The sequence below is a fragment of the Salvelinus fontinalis genome, chromosome 35 (assembly GCF_029448725.1).
Source record: "Salvelinus fontinalis isolate EN_2023a chromosome 35, ASM2944872v1, whole genome shotgun sequence".
Classification (NCBI taxonomy): domain Eukaryota; kingdom Metazoa; phylum Chordata; class Actinopteri; order Salmoniformes; family Salmonidae; genus Salvelinus; species Salvelinus fontinalis.
This window is the reverse complement of record NC_074699.1, coordinates 17,998,127-18,016,949: the sequence shown is the minus strand read 5'-3', so window position 1 is coordinate 18,016,949 and position 18,823 is coordinate 17,998,127. Positions and strand designations below refer to the sequence as shown.

Sequence of the window (18,823 nt, the reverse complement as noted above, 5' to 3'; positions counted from 1 at the left end):
AACCTGACTCGTTCTGCCTGACGTATGGAAATCCCCAAAAGTGCACCTAACTTACTATTATTACTATTTCAAAATATTGAACTCACCTCGAATATGTGCTATAACGTGTTTAATTTTCCGTGTTTCAACCTGAAATATAAAATTACAAAAGGTGTGAAAAAGTAAAAGAGGAAGAAATTGAGTCTAGACCTGTAGCCTCTATGACCAAGAGTCAACATAATCATTAGTTATCATTAGTCAAAGCTCATTTGGAACTCACAGCTCACCAGAATATCTTGGTACGTGATATCCACTGTTTCGGAGATAAGAAGATGGAAGTTAAATATATTTAATTAAAACATGTTATTCAGCAAAAAAAATCACCCAAGGCCCTGAAGTCAGTTACATCACCATTTACCCAGTACTGTAAATATCACAATATAATCATTGCATTTCTATGGAGCTTCATAATATCTAAGAATTTCTCACCCATGTCATGTTTTGTACCAATCTCATCACCTGATTAGAAGATGTTAAGATGTTCATTATTTTCACTCAAGGCGTGGCATATTATTTCAGTCATGACCATTTACCCAGTATCAGAAAAACATACCTATTTCAATTTTAAATTATCATTATTATCATAATATTTTAAAACGTCATTATCTAAGCATTTCTCACCCAAATGTTGGTATGTTGTATCACATGTTTGGGAGATTAGAAGATGACACATCTCATTTTCTAATTAAAGCAATGTATTTAAATAACCTTTTTTTAATCAAGATGCTAAAAATATCTATATATTTGTTTATTTACATTTACCCAGTGTTGCAAATGTAAGAATGAAAAAACATAGCTATTTTTAATTGACATCATAATTCGTAAATGTTTGTGCAGCATCATATTATCTAAACATTTCTCACCCACATCCTGGTACTCCTCCCCACCTGTTTGGGGGATAAGAAGACTACAATTAGATTTTAAAATAAGAAATAAACTCCTGTTTTAACACAAGGCACTGAAACAAATTTCATGACCATTTACTTACTATCAGCATGGTTAGAATTTTAAAACACACTTATATTTAATTTAAAGCATAGTTAATGCAGCTAACCATTATCCAAACTAAATAAATATTATCTTACCGGCCACACTGTCATGGGCAAATTCATCACTGACAAATAAACAAGATACAGTGTATTATACATTGGTTGTGGTTATTAGATTGTCATATTCCGTTAAATATTAATCTTATTCATACACACATTTATATAGATGCAGCACACTTTGCATTATTGCTTTTGTATTTAAGTAATTTAACAACTTTGTGTTTCTCCATTGCTTCATTACAGTATAAATACAGAATGTAGTCTGTGACAGTTATATTCAAAGAAACTAATACAAATAGATACAATGAAAGAATTTTCATAAAATAAAATAAAATGTCAAAGATACATGATTTTCCTACCTGGATTTTTCCTCCACATTTGAGGTTCCGTCTAAAACAAAGAAATATCCCAGAATGGGAAATAAATGTTTGTTAATAGAACAATAGTTTTATCGGTGAGAGCTTAAAAAACACACGTACAATCACCCTCCCCAGTCAGTGGCACAAAAATGAAATGTAACATTATTGGTTAACCTCAAGTTAACTACCATAACAATGATATTAGAAAAGCTCCAGACAGTTCATTCAATCCAGATATGGGATGTATTAGTTTGATAAACATGATTCTATATGAATTAGACCAGGATATCCAGAGTAACGTCCATGTTAAATGACCTGACCTTGTTTAATGAACAGCCACCATATGCCCACTATCAGTGATAAGATCAGAAGAAAACAGATGCAGAACACAACCGGTGTGATTAAGTGACTCCAGGACACTGGAAAGCAGAACAGACATGTCGTTATACATCTCATTTCTAGAGTAACAACGTACTGCAACCATGAACCATCAACAATGACTTTCTAATAACACTAGTTATTAACTAGTTATGTATGAAGTGACTATATTATTTAATTATGTATTTAGAAAAACACCATACATTCTTACCATCAACCTGTAGAAATACTGCATTATTTCCATATAATGTTCTGTCTTTATCTTTGAGGGTTTTTGATTGCAGATCAATCACACAACTGTAGTTACCTGCGTCGTTCTTATTAAAACTTTTAATCGTAAAGGTTACCTCCGTGCGCTTTACATCAAACACCTGGATCTGAACAACAGAGCCATACTTGCAGAGGTAAGCGTGAACTAAGTCACTGGTATTTTTTGTTTGAAAACTGGGGTCTGAAATAGTACACTTTAACTCTACACCATCTCCCTTTCTCACAGTTCTTGAGCCTGCAAGTGATATGTCTGCAGGGAGTATACGGTCTGTATGAGCAGGAAGAGACAGGAATCAGTTAAGGTGTAAAATACGTTTGCAGCCACATTGAAATATACTTGTATCAAAAACGTTGAAAGGGATAGTATATCAATATACACTGAGTGTACAAAACATTAAGGACACCTGCTCTTTCCATGACATAGACTGACCAGGTGAATCCAGGTGAAAACTATGATCCCTCATTTATGTCACTTGTTAAATCCACTTCAATCAGTGTAGATGAAAGGGAGGAGACAGGTTAAAGAAGGATTTTTTAAGCCTTGTGACAATTCAGACATGGATTGTGTATGTGTGCCATTCAGAGGGTGAATGGGCAATACAAAATATTTAAGAGCCTTTGAAAGGGTAATGGTAGTAGGTGCCAGGCACACCGGTTTGAGTGAGTCAAGAACTGCAACACTGCTAAGTTTTTCACACTCAACAGTTTCTCGTGTGTATCAAGAATGGTGCACCACCCAAAGGACATCCAGGCAACTTGACACAACTGTGGGAAGCATTGGAGTCAACATGGGCCAGCATCCCTGTAGAATGTTTCGACAACTTATAGAGTCCATGCCCAGACGAAGTGAGGCTATTCTGAGGGCAAGGGGTGTGCAACTCAATACTAGGAAGGTGTTCCTAATGTTTTGTACACTTAGTGTGTGTCAAATAATGTCTAACAGCAATGACCTATCCAGACAGTAAAAATATCCTTACCCATCACCTGGATGGAAAGATAATTATCTCCTTTTCCCTGCACTTCAGAGAATGAATACTGGGTTTTAGAGAACACACAGCTGTAATTGCCAGTCTGTTGGCCAGTAACACTTTTCATGGTGAAAAAGGTGTCTTCTTGTATAGTTTTCTTCTGTTCCACTGCAACCCCGTTAATGCACAAGTAAACATATGCCACTTTGTCTTCCTTGCGCCCATGTGTACTACATTTTACCACGAGGTCACTTCCCTCCATTATTGTTCCTGTAGTAGTCCTATAGATCGTTGCTGGAACCATCTTCTTGGCTAATATTTGAGAAAATAAAAAGTATTTGGGGCATAAAATATCTGCAATATGTAAATAATTTATGTGTAGCGTATCATAATGTAATTATCTAAACGAGAATTCAATCATCTTCAATAATGAATGGACTTTGACCTGCCTGTGGTTTGGACCATGGCCTCTCTTGATAAGGCACCTTAGAAGAGAAAATACATTCAAAAAATACAACATAGACTAATTTAAATAGCAAAATGGAAAATACATTTGAATTCAATTAAAACTAAATCAATATCAGGGTAATTTTCATAAATATACTCACACAGGATGAGGATGAAAATTATCATTGTGTTCAAGTCTTGTTGAAACACTTGTTGGTTGACTCGTTCTACCTTGTGTCATGACGTTGCCCTGTTGGTGAGGTTTATGACACCCATAAATACACTTCCCCCTTTTCTCTCTCTACTCTACAGATTGGACTCTTAGAAAGCCCTTTCTTAACATCAAAAGGGTGGGGAACAGAAGCATATTTTGGTAATCCAACCAGTTGAAATGATCTGTTGATACTTAAAGGATATGATGTCAGATCAGTTGTCGTCTGAGACATTATTACTAATGATAGGATGACATAAACTGTATCCTGGAAAGTCTACACATTCTAGTCATCAGATTCACATGGAATTGTTGTGCAATTTAAATGTTTAAATATGAAACTATTTGTGAAAAGATTAAATGTAATTTTAGCTACTAAATTAGAGAATTGTTTTCATAAGTGAACTATGCTCACTCAGTGGCCCCGCCCATGTGAACAGACATTGGTTGTGAATGATGTGAGGACTGCTGTACATACGTTTAAAAGGGCTAATATCAACTACAGAACTAAGCCAACCTCAGCGTGAGCTCTGGTTGCGAATGGTTGAACGACTACAACCTAACGAAATTAACATTGTGTTCCCGGGGACATGAGGACTGATGTCCATACGTTTAGAAGGGCGAATTTCAACGTGGAGGTGATGATTGACACGCTGGAAGGATGAATTTCGACTATACCAGCCAGAATATAGCATGAGCTTATAGTATGGCAACTGGTATGAACTTTGAACTCTTATTCACTAAAGAAGTGATACATCCTAGACGTCGAGTTAGCAGCAGCAGCAGCTGTAAATGTGTGCTAGGAAAGGACAGACAATCTCTTCAGAAAGACAGGGTACTACAACGTATTCGTTTTACCACAAGACATTCTTCAAAGGACAAGGGAAATCTCTGCTGGGCAACCCAGCCTTCTATCTACGACCAATCAATCGAAGCGCAGCTCAGAGTAAATATTTCCTGCATTTTCCTTTTCCAAATGGCTGCTTATTTAGAATGCATACGATTCTGTATTTACGATAGCATAGCTTCATGAGGTCCGATAGAGACCCAATCCTTTTGTTCCTTAGTCTTTCCGCGCTTTCATTCAAACCCAACCCTCTTTCTTTGTGTAACCAGCCGTCATATCGGTTCTGTCCACTAGGGACGTTTTCTTGTATGACATAATTAGTAATCAATGTATGATCTATCCTGTGTATATGTAATTCTGTGTGATTATTTAGTAAATAAATAATTAAACCAAAATTTGTATTGCTGATTCAACTTGTTAGCCAGGGTTTGTGAAGATAACCAAGAATTTTACGATTTTCAGATGAGACTGAATAAGGTGACGATTAACAATTGACTGCTATTGACATAAAAGATTCCCAGGTCTTTAAGAGTTTATTCGGAAGACAACAGCTCTATAGACATTCTTCCGTGGCGCCCCGATTTCCTAGTTAATTACATTTACATGATTAGTTTAATCAGGTAATATTAATTGCAGAGAAATTATTTTATAAAATAGCATGTCATATCACTTAATCCGGCATAGCAAAGACACAACACTTGTGTATTTGTGGTATGGACCTGAAACTAGATGGGGTTCTTTTTATTTGAGACATCTTAACTGAGAATAGTGAATACGAATGATGTCATTTCCTGTATTTGTAGGACTGTAGCAGCTAGAAGATATGTTTGCACCACAGACCTGGAGGATGATATGTATTATTTAACATTGACCATGCATAACTCAAAAGATCAACAGGTGCATGGAATCAATGATCTCAACTTGCTCTCTTCTCAAGTTTCTCATGCTTTCTTCTCAAATGAAAGTATGCGAAATGATATTATAGGGACAAAAACAATGGGACGATTCTTAAGTGTGACCAACAGGGACAGAACGCGGGTCACCTGCATGCAATGCAAATCTTCAGGTCTCAGACAAGGTTACTCAGACATGGAACCATCTCTCTTCCATAAATGCACTCAACCCCCCACAACCTTCAGTCTTGAATACTGTGTCTGTTACAGATCTCCCCCTCGGATAACTAGTTCACTTAAATGAGCCCTGAGTGAGCTTTAATTCAATCAATCAGCAGAGGGAATGTTATCAGACGTTATGGAGTACTACAGTATGTGACTGTCCTGGCTAACATCCAGTTAAGATTCACAGTGACAATCTGATTACAGTTTACTGACTACAACATACAGCAACAGAAACAACATCCAGAGATTCCAGGTCCGCCTAAATGTAGGATTGAAACGCTCCCCAAAAATCCTCTTTTAAATGTATCACTCTATCATAGATACCACAGGCCATAGATATATATAACTCCTAACTGTGAATATCCTCCTCTTGTACACCAAACTGGTTTTTGAATGATGGTACAACATAACAAGAGATCTCAACCACATCCTCCTTATTAACAGAGAGTATAAGTAGTTTCAAGTTAAAGCAGGAGAAATGCTCTTTGGCATAGCGATAGGATGGTGAGATGAAGACCGTAGCCCAGGCCCCAGACTAATGATGTACTTCATCACCAGGTCTCCATATTGATTGTGATCCAATAAAGCTGAAGGGGGCCCGGGGCAGAGAGGGGAGGCAGGCAGGGAGCTAGAGAGGCAGGGATGGTAGGCAGGCTGGCAGGCAGCGAGGATGTAATCCAACCTCTACATGGCCTTGCTGCTACTGATAATCACATCTACATCCTGCCTGCCAGCTGGACCTCCAAACTCAATTTTCATAAGGGAGAGAAATATCGATTTGGGAATGCAATGAGTTTACAGGTAGGTTAGCATGTGTTCACTCCTCTTCAGAAGTCACTTCATCCAATGACCATGGATCATGGCAGACAGACGTTTCTGTTGAAAGAGCCTTTGGAGAGCTGTTTTCAAAGTCGTCCAAATGGAGCGCTTCGCCAAACCAAATTAAAAACGCAAAATGAAGACACAAAATCTTGTGTCTTTGCTTGCAGACATACGGTAGTGACCACTGGATCATATTGCTGTCACTTGTAGTAGCAGATAATAACCACATGGTGTCACCCCTCACAGCACAATGAAAAGCATTTCAGGTCACTCAGAGTTTTTCCACATTCACCCACATGGTGTAATAAAGTTACCCATCTTGCATCATAGCCATTTAATGTTCACCAGTTTGTGATTTCTATGAATAGCTTATCCGTATATTATGTGACACTGTGGTTCATTGAAATCTTAATGATCATTAGAATCAGATTTGAATGGTACTGTATAGCTGTAAATAAGAACACACAGTAAGTTTATAGAAGACATGAATATTTCACAAATAAACAAAGTCAAAATGACTCAGTGATGTTCAACATTTGAAAACATGATATGAATTCAATAAGCTGTGATATTGACTTGAGATACTTGTGTACTTTTGGAAAGCCCCTTTAAGCAGTCATTGCTATGTACATGTTTGGGATCCTTAGGTCCAATAGATGTTCCTTTAGCCACGGTCCTTTTGTTGACGATAGTGTGTTTCTTTGTGCCAGTCATAATCAAGTGACACTATGATGAAGTAATTTACACAGAGCAAACATAAGGGAATGGGTAGGCAGCAGTGCAGAGTTATACGTTGCCATTGTTTCAGTCTGGTCCTTAGCAACTAAGAGATCAATACTACACCACACTTTAGCAATCAGAAACATATCTACATACAAAGAAGTGACATGGAACAGCTGGCAGCAGCTTGCCTTCCTCCATAATCTGGTTCCCTTCCGTTCACAGTATTGGTTTGTCTCAGCTTCTTTGGTCTGCATCACTGGGCGACACACAAAGTGACTGTATATGTATGATTTAAAACACTCAGTCTCTATGTAATTGCTGTGTGTATGAGTGGGTCACATATCGAACAATAGGAGGGGCTGGATAAAGAGCCCAGCGGTCCCCAGGATACACACCAAGATGAACACCCACAGGAAAATCCTGTCGATCACCATGGCAACGTACTTCCAGTCGTCCTGGACCTGAAAGACAGTTGTCAGAGACACTAAATCGTAGATATAGACCTTAAATATTTTCTTAGCTATTGTGAATGATATACATGTGATACGTCTCGACTTACCTCCTTGGCTTCGTTCTGTATTCTCATGTTTTCGGCGATGTACTTGACACTTTCCATGGCCTCCCTGACCTCCGGTGAGAAGTGAGGGGACAGGGTCATCAGCCTGCCATCCAGAGACTCTGAGCTGGAGCAGGAGCTTCCACCGCCTCCACAGACCCCCCCAATCCCAGCAGCCCCTCCTCCACTAAAGGTCCCGATGCTCCCCACCCCGCCACCCCCTCCTCCCGTCTCTGTGGGCAGCTTGGTGGACCTCTGGCGCCAGCAGCAGTTGCAGCGGCCCTCGCGACACAGGAAGCTGGAGCCCGCATTGACCGAGTCACCACCCCCACCACCACCAAGGCTAAGGTTATTGAGGTTGGTGAGCTCCGTGCTGATGAAGAGGCGCTGTCGCTGGGCCAGGCTCGGGAGCACACTGGCAGCCACGGTGGAGACCAGGGCCTGGGGCTTCTGCTGCCCCTGCAGGGTGCCTGTGGTGTGGACCACACAGGGCCGCGAGGCTGGGGGCATCAGCTGCTGAACCACCCCCCCAGGCTCAGGCAGCCTCTCAGGGTCCCTCTCCGGCCGGGTCATGAACATCACCCTGGGTAGAAGCCCCAGGAAGACGTTGCGCACCCAGCACGGCATGGTGTGGGTCTTGGGCGTGCGGTAGTGCACGTTCAGCACAAACACAGTGATGACAATGGAGAGGGTGACGAAGATCATGGTGAAGAGGAGGTACTCCCCGATGAGGGGGATGACCAGCGACGTAGACGGGATGGTTTCGGTGATGACCAGGAGGAACACAGTGAGAGAGAGGAGGACGGAGATACATAGAGTGATCTTCTCCCCACAGTCAGAAGGCAGGTAGAAGACCAGCACAGTGAGAAAGGAGATGAGCAGACAGGGGATGATCATGTTGATGGTGTAGAAGAGAGGCAGCCGTCTGATGTACAGGGAGTAGGTGATGTCTGTGTAGATCTCCTCACAGCAGTTGTACTTGATGTCGTGTTTGTAACCCGGGGCGTTGATGATCGTCCACTCTCCACTCTCCCAGAAGTCATGGAGGTTGATGGTGGACCCAATCAGAACTAGGTCTATCTTGGCCTTGTCGTACGTCCAGGAGCCAAACTTCATGGTGCAGTTCTGGTAGTCAAAGGGGAAGTAGGTGACGTCAATCTTGCAAGAGCTCTTGAAGATGGCCGGAGGGATCCAGGTCACATCCCCATTGTAGCGAAGTAGGGCCTTGGTCTTATCATCCACCTGGAAATCTCCTACTGCACTGTGGCACAGAGAGAGAGAGGGAAGGGGGGAGGAGACAGAGAGAGATGGGGAGAGAGAGAGATGGGGAGACAGAGAGAGACAGAGAGAGGGAAAGACAGGTAGACAGACAGAGAGAGACAGAGAGAGGGAAAGAAAGATAGACAGACAGAGAGAGACAGATAGAGGGAAAGACAGATAGACAGACAGAGAGAGACAGAGAGAGGGAAAGACAGATAGACAGACAGAGAGAGACAGAGTGAGGGAAAGAAAGATAGACAGACAGAGAGAGACAGAGAGAGGGAAAGAAAGATAGACAGACAGAGAGAGACAGAGAGAGGGAAAGAAAGATAGACAGACAGAGAGAGACAGAGAGAGGGAAAGACAGATAGACAGACAGAGAGAGACAGAGAGAGGGAAAGACAGATAGACAGACAGAGAGAGACAGAGAGAGGGAAAGACAGATAGACAGACAGAGAGAGACAGAGAAAGGAAAAGACAGATAGACAGACAGAGAGAGACAGAGAGAGGGAAAGACAGATAGACAGACAGAGAGAGACAGAGATAGGGAAAGACAGATAGACAGACAGAGAGAGACAGAGAGAGGGAAAGACAGATAGACAGACAGAGAGAGACAGAGAGAGGGAAAGACAGATAGACAGACAGAGAGAGACAGAGTGAGGGAAATAAAGATAGACAGACAGAGACAGAGAGAGGGAAAGAAAGATAGACAGACAGAGAGAGACAGAGAGAGGGAAAGAAAGATAGACAGACAGAGAGAGACAGAGAGAGGGAAAGACAGATAGACAGACAGAGAGAGACAGAGAGAGGGAAAGACAGATAGACAGACAGAGAGAGACAGAGAAAGGAAAAGACAGATAGACAGACAGAGAGAGACAGAGAGAGGGAAAGACAGATAGACAGACAGAGAGAGACAGAGATAGGGAAAGACAGATAGACAGACAGAGAGAGACAGAGAGAGGGAAAGACAGATAGACAGACAGAGAGAGACAGAGAGAGGGAAAGAAAGATAGACAGACAGAGAGAGGGAAAGACAGATAGACAGACAGAGAGAGACAGAGAGAGAGAAAGACAGATAGACAGACAGAGAGAGACAGAGAGAGGGAAAGACAGATAGACAGACAGAGAGAGACAGAGAGAGGGAAAGACAGACAGATAGACAGACAGATAGAGACAGAGAGAGGGAAAGACAGATAGACAGACAGAGAGAGACAGAGAGAGGGAAAGACAGATAGACAGACAGAGAGAGACAGAGAGAGGGAAAGACAGATAGACAGACAGAGAGAGACAGAGAGAGGGAAAGACAGATAGACAGACAGAGAGACAACAGGGAAGGAGGAGGGTGGATGAGTCATTGAAGATTACAGTGGAAGGATGTAATATAAACAACAGACTATTGTCCCTCAGCTAAATTAATCAGAAAGAAGCCCTGAGGCTCCATCATTTGATAACACTGTCTGATAGACTTTACATGCACGTCATTATAAATAATCTACAGTATATGAGGGCCTTACATAAGAAATGAGTGTTATGTCCTGGTTTTGGATCATCTACTCAGTAATTTCAATGTCAAAGAAGAGATCCTTGAACTCAGTTATGCACAGTACATATTATTATTGCAATTGCATGTTTAACTCACTTATTGTACAGCACGATATCTGGCTTCCATATCCTGCTGGAAGGCACTCGAATGAACTCCACTCCTCCAAAGTCTTTGGGATCCCACCTCAGTTTGTAGTCATTCCAGATCTGAAGAGGTAGTAGGTTGTCTCATATCATTAGATACGCGCTCCAGCAGGTATATCTCTCTAGTCACCCCCAAAACCAATTCTTCCTTTGGACGCCTCTCCTTCCAGTTCTCTGCTGCCAATGACTGGAACGAACTACAAAAATCTCTGAAACTGGAAACACCTATCTCCCTCACTAGCTTTAAGCACCAGCTGTCAGAGCAGCTCATAGATTACTGCACCTGTACATAACCCATCTACAATTTAGCCCAAACAACTACCTCTTTACCTACTGTATTTATTTATTAATTTATTTTGCTCCTTTGCACCCCATTATTTCTGTCTCTACTTTGCACTTTCTTCCAATGCAAACCAACCATTCCAGTGTTTTTTTTAGTTTTTATTTTACTTGCTGTGTTGTACTCACTTCGCCTCCATGGCCTTTTTATATTTTTATTTATTTATACATATATCTGTTTGCCTTCACCTCCCTTATCTCACCTCACTTGCTCACATTGTATATAGACTTATTTTTTTTATCTTTTTCACTGTATTATTGACTATATGTTTGTTTTTACTCCATGTGTAACTATGTGTTGTTGTATGTGTCGAACTGCTTTGCTTTATCTTGGCCAGGTCGCAATTGTAAATGAGAACGTGTTCTCAATTTGCCTACCTGGTTAAATAAAGGTTAAATAAATAAATAAAAAAAAAGATACAACTCTTTTATAAAACCCACACACATTTCAAATTCTACGTTCTATATTTTTGATCCATTGACAGTTAACGGATGGCCACGGTTTTAGAACCAAATATCCACATCTGCGCTTAACCCTCATTCATCTTATACATGACCATCTGCTTGTCAACATACCTCGCATAAGGGACCGTGTGTATATGGTAACAACCCAGTCACATGTCAATACAGCCGAGCCAATCACAAGAGGGTTGTGAAGAACCACTTCATTGAAAAACGTGGCCATCCGTTAATTGAATGGTTAATTAGATGAAACAGTAGCTTTAGACCTGAAGGTCATGGGTCAAGTCTCAGGGGAGACACAACCTCTGTGCTGTAGGACTGTGTCACTTATATATTCTACCTCTTAGGTCATGAGAAAGACATAACTCTTTCATCTAATTAACCACTCAATTAACGGATGCCATATACACACGGTCCCTTATACTAGCTGTGTTGACAAACACATGGTCATGTATAAGATGAATGAGGGTTAAGCACAGATGTGGATATTTGGTTCAGATTTTTATAGATCTGGAAACCAGTTCCGGTTCATTTCCCTCAGAATGAGCTCATCTCAGCGTGTATCACGACAATATCAGCAGCACCAGGTGGGGTCAACCATGTGACAAAACCAGCAAGCCATGCAACAGTACAGTCCCTTGTATTCTCTGTAGCCCTACAACATGTGATCATATACTGTGCCGTATCTCTGGATAGAAATGTAACATCGTCTCTGGATAGAAATGTAACCCAGTCATGGAATATCATCTCTAGATAGAAATGTAACTCAGTCATGGCATATCATCTCTGCATATCATCTCTAGATAGAAATGTAACTCAGTCATGGCACATCATCTCCAGATAGAAATGTAACCCAGTCATAGCACATCGTCTCTAGAAAGAAATGTAACCCAGTCATGGCACATCGTCTCTAGAAAGAAATGTAACCCAGTCATGGCACATCGTCTCTAGAAAGAAATGTAACCCAGTCATGGCACATCGTCTCTAGAAAGAAATGTAACCCAGTCATGGCATATCATCTCTGCATAGAAATGTAACCCAGTCATGGAATATCATCTCTGGATAGAAATGTAACCCAGTCATGGCACATCGTCTCTGGATAGAAATGTAACCCAGTCATGGCACATCGTCTCTGGATAGAAATGTAACTCAGTCATGGCATATCATCTCTGCATATCATCTCTGGATAGAAATGTAACCCAGTCATGGCACATCGTCTCTGGATAGAAATGTAACCCAGTCATGGCACATCGTCTCTGGATAGAAATGTAACCCAGTCATGGCACATTGTCTCTGGATAGAAATGTAACCCAGTCATGGAATATCATCTCTGGATAGAAATGTAACCCAGTCATAGCAGGGTAAATCTATGGCTCATAAATCTCTGTCAGAAGGTTAATATCCGGAGGGTTAAAATAATTTTCCTGATGAATAATGTAAGATATCATTATGGCCTCCAGGAATCATGTATGATAGTTTATGTTTTTTATTTAACTAGGCAAGCCAGTTAAGAACAAATTCTTATTTACAATGACGGTCTACCTCGGCCAAACCCTAACGACACTGGGCCAATTGTGCGCCACCCTATGGGACTCCCAATCACAGCTGGTTGTGATACAGCCTGGAATCGAACCAGGGTCCGTAGTGACACCTCTAGCACTGGGATGCAGTGCCTTAGACCGCTGCGCCACTCGGGAGCACAGTAGGTCAGGTAGATGTAGTAGAGTGATTTGTTTAAACAGTAATTCATATACACATGCAGTAGAAGATGGATGAAGATTGTACTTACATGTCTCAGCCACAGGTTTGTCTCCATAATCTGGTTAACTTCATCCTGAGAAACAGAAAAGAAGAATTTACTCTCAGAAGGACAAGTTGACCAGAGGCAAAATGCAGGGGTTCATGAACTGTAGGAATATTTCAGAGTTAGAAAGGGGGCACGCTGTCAGGAGCAATCATCTTCCATACAGGATGGCAGGGGGAACAGAGGGTTCTGTCCTGGGTCTAACCCTGGCTGGAGTTACACAGGGTGGACACTACACTGAGAGGAGAGGAACACCTGGGTCCTCCAGCCCAGAGGCATGCCATACACTATATGACGGCTTCAGCCTCTAGGCCCTTGTCTGCAGGCTGTCTCTCACGATGTGCTAGTTAGGGCCTGACATTGTCTCAGCTCAGGTGGAAGGGAAGAGGGGAGTATGGAAAAAGAAAGAAATAGAGAAAGAAGGAGAGAGAGGGAGATTCTCAATTTGGTAAAAGTCTGTCCTTTCCTCAACTCCTCTGTCCTCCTCTCCTCCATGACCCAGAAACTGATAAATGGTTGAGTGGTCGAGGAGTGTCAATTCGTTAGTAGAAGTGTCATCCACTCCTCGATATCCTCCTCTCACAGAGGATACTCATAAGTATCCTTTTGGTGGCTAGCGTGGAAGTGTTTTTGAATCTATGACACACCCTTTGAATCAGCTGTTGTTTTTTTCAAGGAGAAAAGTATGGACACATTTAAAAATGATACATTACTTAAATTCTTATCTATAAAATGTTTTCTACAGCCAGCTTAATTTGTTTTTGGTACTTTACACATTTATTTTGGGATTCCACCACCGTAAACATAATTTTCCTGAGTGGAGAAGGAGAGTCTCATTTCATACAAGCGTATTTGTTTCCAAGTTTCCTCTCCTCACCTCCGCTCCTCAATTACCTTTGTGGACGGAGGATAGGAGGCGAACAAAAACAATTGAGATTTTCCCAGACAGACAGCGACAGACAAACCAACAGACCGACAGACAGACAGAACCCAGCTCATAATATTAACCATTCATGTGTCCTGATGAGCTCCCAGGAGACACTCCAGGTGTTGGCTCTAAGACGAGGAAGACTACTGCAGGTCGATACAGTACAGGGGGTTCTAGGGTTGCAGAACTAGGCCAGCCCTGTATGTCCCTCCAGGCAGACTGAGGAACCATTATTTAAATGAGAGATTATGTCTGAGCCACCTGGAAGAATGGGCGTTTTAAATAAGCTAATAGTCCAGCTATAAGCAGGCTGAAGTATCCCAGTTGTAGAGGGGTTGGAAGAGCGTGAGGAGTGGGGAGGAAATAAACGTCATCCATCTAAACAGGAAGCTCTTCTGTGCTGTTAAATGGGCTGAGGTCAGGGAAATATGAGAAATACTCTATCTCTGTGTCATGTTCAGAAAAGAGAGGTTCTGGATTGGAGCCCAGTTCCTCCAAAAGAAAGCTGTACAGAAGACATTTACTGAAATGGAATAGACTCATAGTGGCCGTGTTTTATTCAACATTTAACGAGAACCTGCTCACAATGTGGAACCATAATAATCACAGATCATGACAAGACATGGATAAGAGCTCCTGAACTGAATGTACCTAGCTTCTATCTGTCACAGTAATCACACAGGTTATTCCAATGCTAGTTGTATAAGGCCTGATGTAGCACAAAGTGGCCCAAATGTGTTTTTTAATGTTATAAAGTATACACAGGGAGTAAGTTCCTGAGGGATTTTATGTGGCAATACCCAGCACATCAAGATCCCTGTTACATAAGGGTCCAGACAGTATTGTGGTATAATAATACATCTGCTCATTTGTGAATGACGCCCTTCTTCCCTCCCCTTTTAAGTGTAATTAAAGTCATCCACTCTGGGGCAGTTTGAGGCTGGCGAAACAGCTGCCGCTCACCTCGTCAAATCTCCTCACAGCGAGCCCCGGCCAAAACCAGGCATTAAAACCAGGGGCACTCATGCGAAGTGGCAGTGATTGAGCGAAAGGGGCTGCCTGCTCAGAGATGGGAGGAGTGAGGGAATCAGAGAGCTGACATTTCCCATCTTCTCTTAACCAATCATACACCCACGCAGCCGTTCACTGTGACAGGCTCCGTTGGGTCCGGGCTCAGGTTGATATCCCCCACTGGCCCCAGAGAGTCTCATTTACAGCAGGGCACATCTCAGGTGTCCTGGATAGAACCCGAAACATGCCCAACTCTTCACTTTGGTGTGTCATATGAGACCATACACATATAGTTGAGTTGAGACCCATCCATCCTCACACACAGCTGCTGTCAACATGGGCTTTCATCACCCTGAATCAATGCATATTAATTTAAGAGAATGCACAGAGGCTCTGTGTTCAATACGTTATTTATGGAATGATTTGTTTCTCCCTGTCAGAGCCTGGCCTCTCAAAGTCTGTACTGTGTGATATACGCTCCACTGTCCGAGAGTGGAACTCTCAAACATCAGGGAGACATACAGCACAGCAGCACAGCAGAGGCACTGAGGACGCAGAGTCACCATCTCTCTCTCTCTCTCTCTCTCTCTCTCTCTCTCTCTCTCTCTCTCTCTCTCTCTCTCTCTCTCGCACTCTCTCTCGCACTCTCTCTCGCACTCTCTCTCTCGCACTCTCTCGCACTCTCTCGCACTCTCTCTCGCACTCTCTCGCACTCTCTCGCACTCTCTCGCACTCTCTCGCACTCTCTCGCACTCTCTCTCGCACTCTCTCTCGCACTCTCTCTCGCACTCTCTCTCTCGCACTCTCTCTCTCGCACACACACACACACACACACACACACACACACACACACACACACACACACACACACACACACACACACACACACACACACACACACACACACACACACACACACACACACACACACACTCTCTCTCTCTTTCTCTCCCTCTCTCTCTCTCACACACACACACACACACACACACACACACACACACACACACACACACACACACACACACACACACACACACACACACACACACACACACACACACACACACACACACATATGCTCAGACACACACATGCTCACACACACACACACACATGCTCACACACACACGCACGCACGCACGCATGCACGCACGCACGCGCATACACACACACACACACACACACACACACACACACACACACACACACACACACACACACACACACACACACACACACACACACAAACACACACACAAACACACAAACTCTCTCTCTCTCTCTCTCTCACACACACACCCTCACACACACACACTCACCACTTTGACCAGCTGGGACATGGACACCTCAAACTGCACAATAACTGGGTCAGACACATTCTCCACTGGGCGGATGTACTGATTGTAGCTGGAGAATATCACTGAGAACAACCTGTGTTCTGCCTCAGAGCAGGAGCCTCCTGAATAAGAAATGTGGGGATGGAGGGTTAGACACAGACAACATCAGTTAAACTTTAAGGTAAAGCACCTTTTGTAGCCTATGGTGATGGAGTGGACGAGTCCATCTTTCAGTATTCTTGTTGTAGAGTAGACTGATCCTGAGTGACTAAATCTGTTTGACTTATTTGGTGTTCTCCTTAGCCAATGACACTCCCTCAATTGTCCCTATTTTCTAACTATATACTATATTATCGTCCCTGAGTTAATTCAACAGGTAGGTTAGTTTATTCGTTTCAGTTAGACTGTTTTTACCGCTTAGATTGCCAAGCAGGGAGATTGGCATTATTTTCTTTGAAGTTCAGATGTCATACAGTAAGCAGCCTAATACAATTGACTCAGACACCTTGGAATCAAAGAAATCACACATCTGAGTGAACGAAGATTGACATCAAATGTCAGCAACATGCTTTCCTTTTCAATAAACGAAGTAAATGTACAACCATTTATTAACGGTTCATATACAATGAATGGCACGTATAGTTTAAAATAAAAAATAGGTGCGACAAATATCTGGGAATGGTTTATAACATTGCCGTCTTTGCTGAAAGTATTAGGCTATAGCCCATAAAGAACGAAACATCAGTTCTCTATGTGGTGAGGTTCACTAAAAACACGAGGAAACCACACAAATTAGACATTTAAACTGTCTACTTCTTAATGACATCCACGACAACAAATGTATAAAAAAACAATAGGCCTATAACTATAATATAAAATGTGATTTATATTCATTGTGGGCTTTCTAGGCGTTCCAAGTATAGGCTATCCATGAAAGAATATTCAGTTTTATCATTGTCATTATTGGCCAGCATTATGTTCAGTATCTGATATTACTTGAATTGAATACAGTATGATATGAATTGAATACAGCATTAAAGCAACAAGTAGATGGCTCATATCAAGTTAAACTGTACGCTACTCACCCGACAAAATTGAAAAAAATAAGAAAAAATGGGCGTTCATTGTTAAGGATTGCAGAAAATGAATCCTCAATCTATCAGGACACCGAGGCAAAAGAAGAGAGAAAGTGGGAAGTGGGAGTAATGAAAGCGCGCGGTGCCGACAAGCCGCTACAGACGTTGGGAAGCAAACTGCGCGCGGGTTGAGGGACGGATGCAGGAGAGGGAGGGTGCGAAAACAGGTTAGTCAATCATAACGTCGCCACTTTAACCCCCACAGCCGGGTAGTTTCAGGAATTGGAGTCACCTCGCACCAGACTGCTTTTACGGTCGGCGTTTGTATATACTCTATGTATCACTAATAACGAACGTCATGTATTTGATTTCTGGCCTAGGCCTATAGAATGCAGTCTATCAACTCAACAGAATCGATAACTCATCGTTCAATTCTATTTGGGTGGGGCTAGGAGACTATATGGATGGGGCTAGGAGACTATATGGATGGGGGTATGAGGACGTTACTGGAGTTCAGTTCCCAGATTCAAACGAAATTCCTTGTTCAAATCAAATGTATTTATATAGCCCTTACATCAGCTGATATATCAAAGTGCTGTACAGCAACCCAGAATAAAACCCCAAACAGCAAGCAATGCAAGTGTAGAAGCACTGTGGCTTGTTGACATTGAATCAATGATTCGTTCAGATGTATGAAAGTGGCTGGAAATACCTGGCTGACTTGGTGTAGACTGTTGTATAATGTAAAGTGGCACACTATGTGAGTGTTAGAACTGATGGCAAAAGTACAGTCTCGGGTTTCAAAGGCGAGACCGCTTCAATTCACGCGAAGCAAGAGTTCATCGCCATGGACAGAGGTATACTGTTGCGCCATTCAGTCATCGACGACTTGTGGTAACTGGTAACGTTTTACGTGCATGATACAATTATACTATTGTTCTTCAAGTCACAATGGACAGAAGTAGAGGCAGGAAAAAGGTTAAACAGTAGCATTACGATAAAACACTTACAACGCACCAATGTGTTTTACAGTGTGTGCAAGGCATTCAAGCAAAATCGCATTAAAGGAAAAATATAATAGTTCCAAGAGAGGTCATCGACTGAGTCTGAAAGATGCTCTCAACTGCACTCAC

At 42.1% G+C, this 18,823-nt stretch overlaps 1 protein-coding gene and 1 long non-coding RNA gene across 2 annotated transcripts; both read right to left on the bottom strand.

The window, feature by feature from the left end:
* Positions 1 to 257: 257 nt before the first annotated feature.
* Positions 258 to 1,514, bottom strand: LOC129834920 (uncharacterized). The gene is made up of 5 exons (XR_008756333.1): positions 1,448 to 1,514; positions 1,125 to 1,153; positions 903 to 926; positions 469 to 498; positions 258 to 292 (listed from the first exon to the last, which is right to left on the bottom strand). It is a non-coding gene; the product is annotated as an uncharacterized LOC129834920 (long non-coding RNA).
* Positions 1,515 to 5,105: 3,591 nt separating this feature from the next.
* LOC129834427 (neuronal acetylcholine receptor subunit alpha-3-like) lies at positions 5,106 to 17,900 on the bottom strand. Its single transcript, XM_055899397.1, has 6 exons — positions 17,700 to 17,900; positions 16,597 to 16,736; positions 13,324 to 13,368; positions 10,687 to 10,796; positions 7,791 to 9,048; positions 5,106 to 7,692 (listed from the first exon to the last, which is right to left on the bottom strand). The coding sequence occupies exons 1-6, from the start codon at positions 17,737 to 17,739 to the stop codon at positions 7,567 to 7,569; spliced, it is 1,719 nt and encodes a 572-aa protein (XP_055755372.1). The 5' UTR covers positions 17,740 to 17,900; the 3' UTR covers positions 5,106 to 7,566.
* Between the last annotated feature and the right edge of the window lie 923 nt (positions 17,901 to 18,823).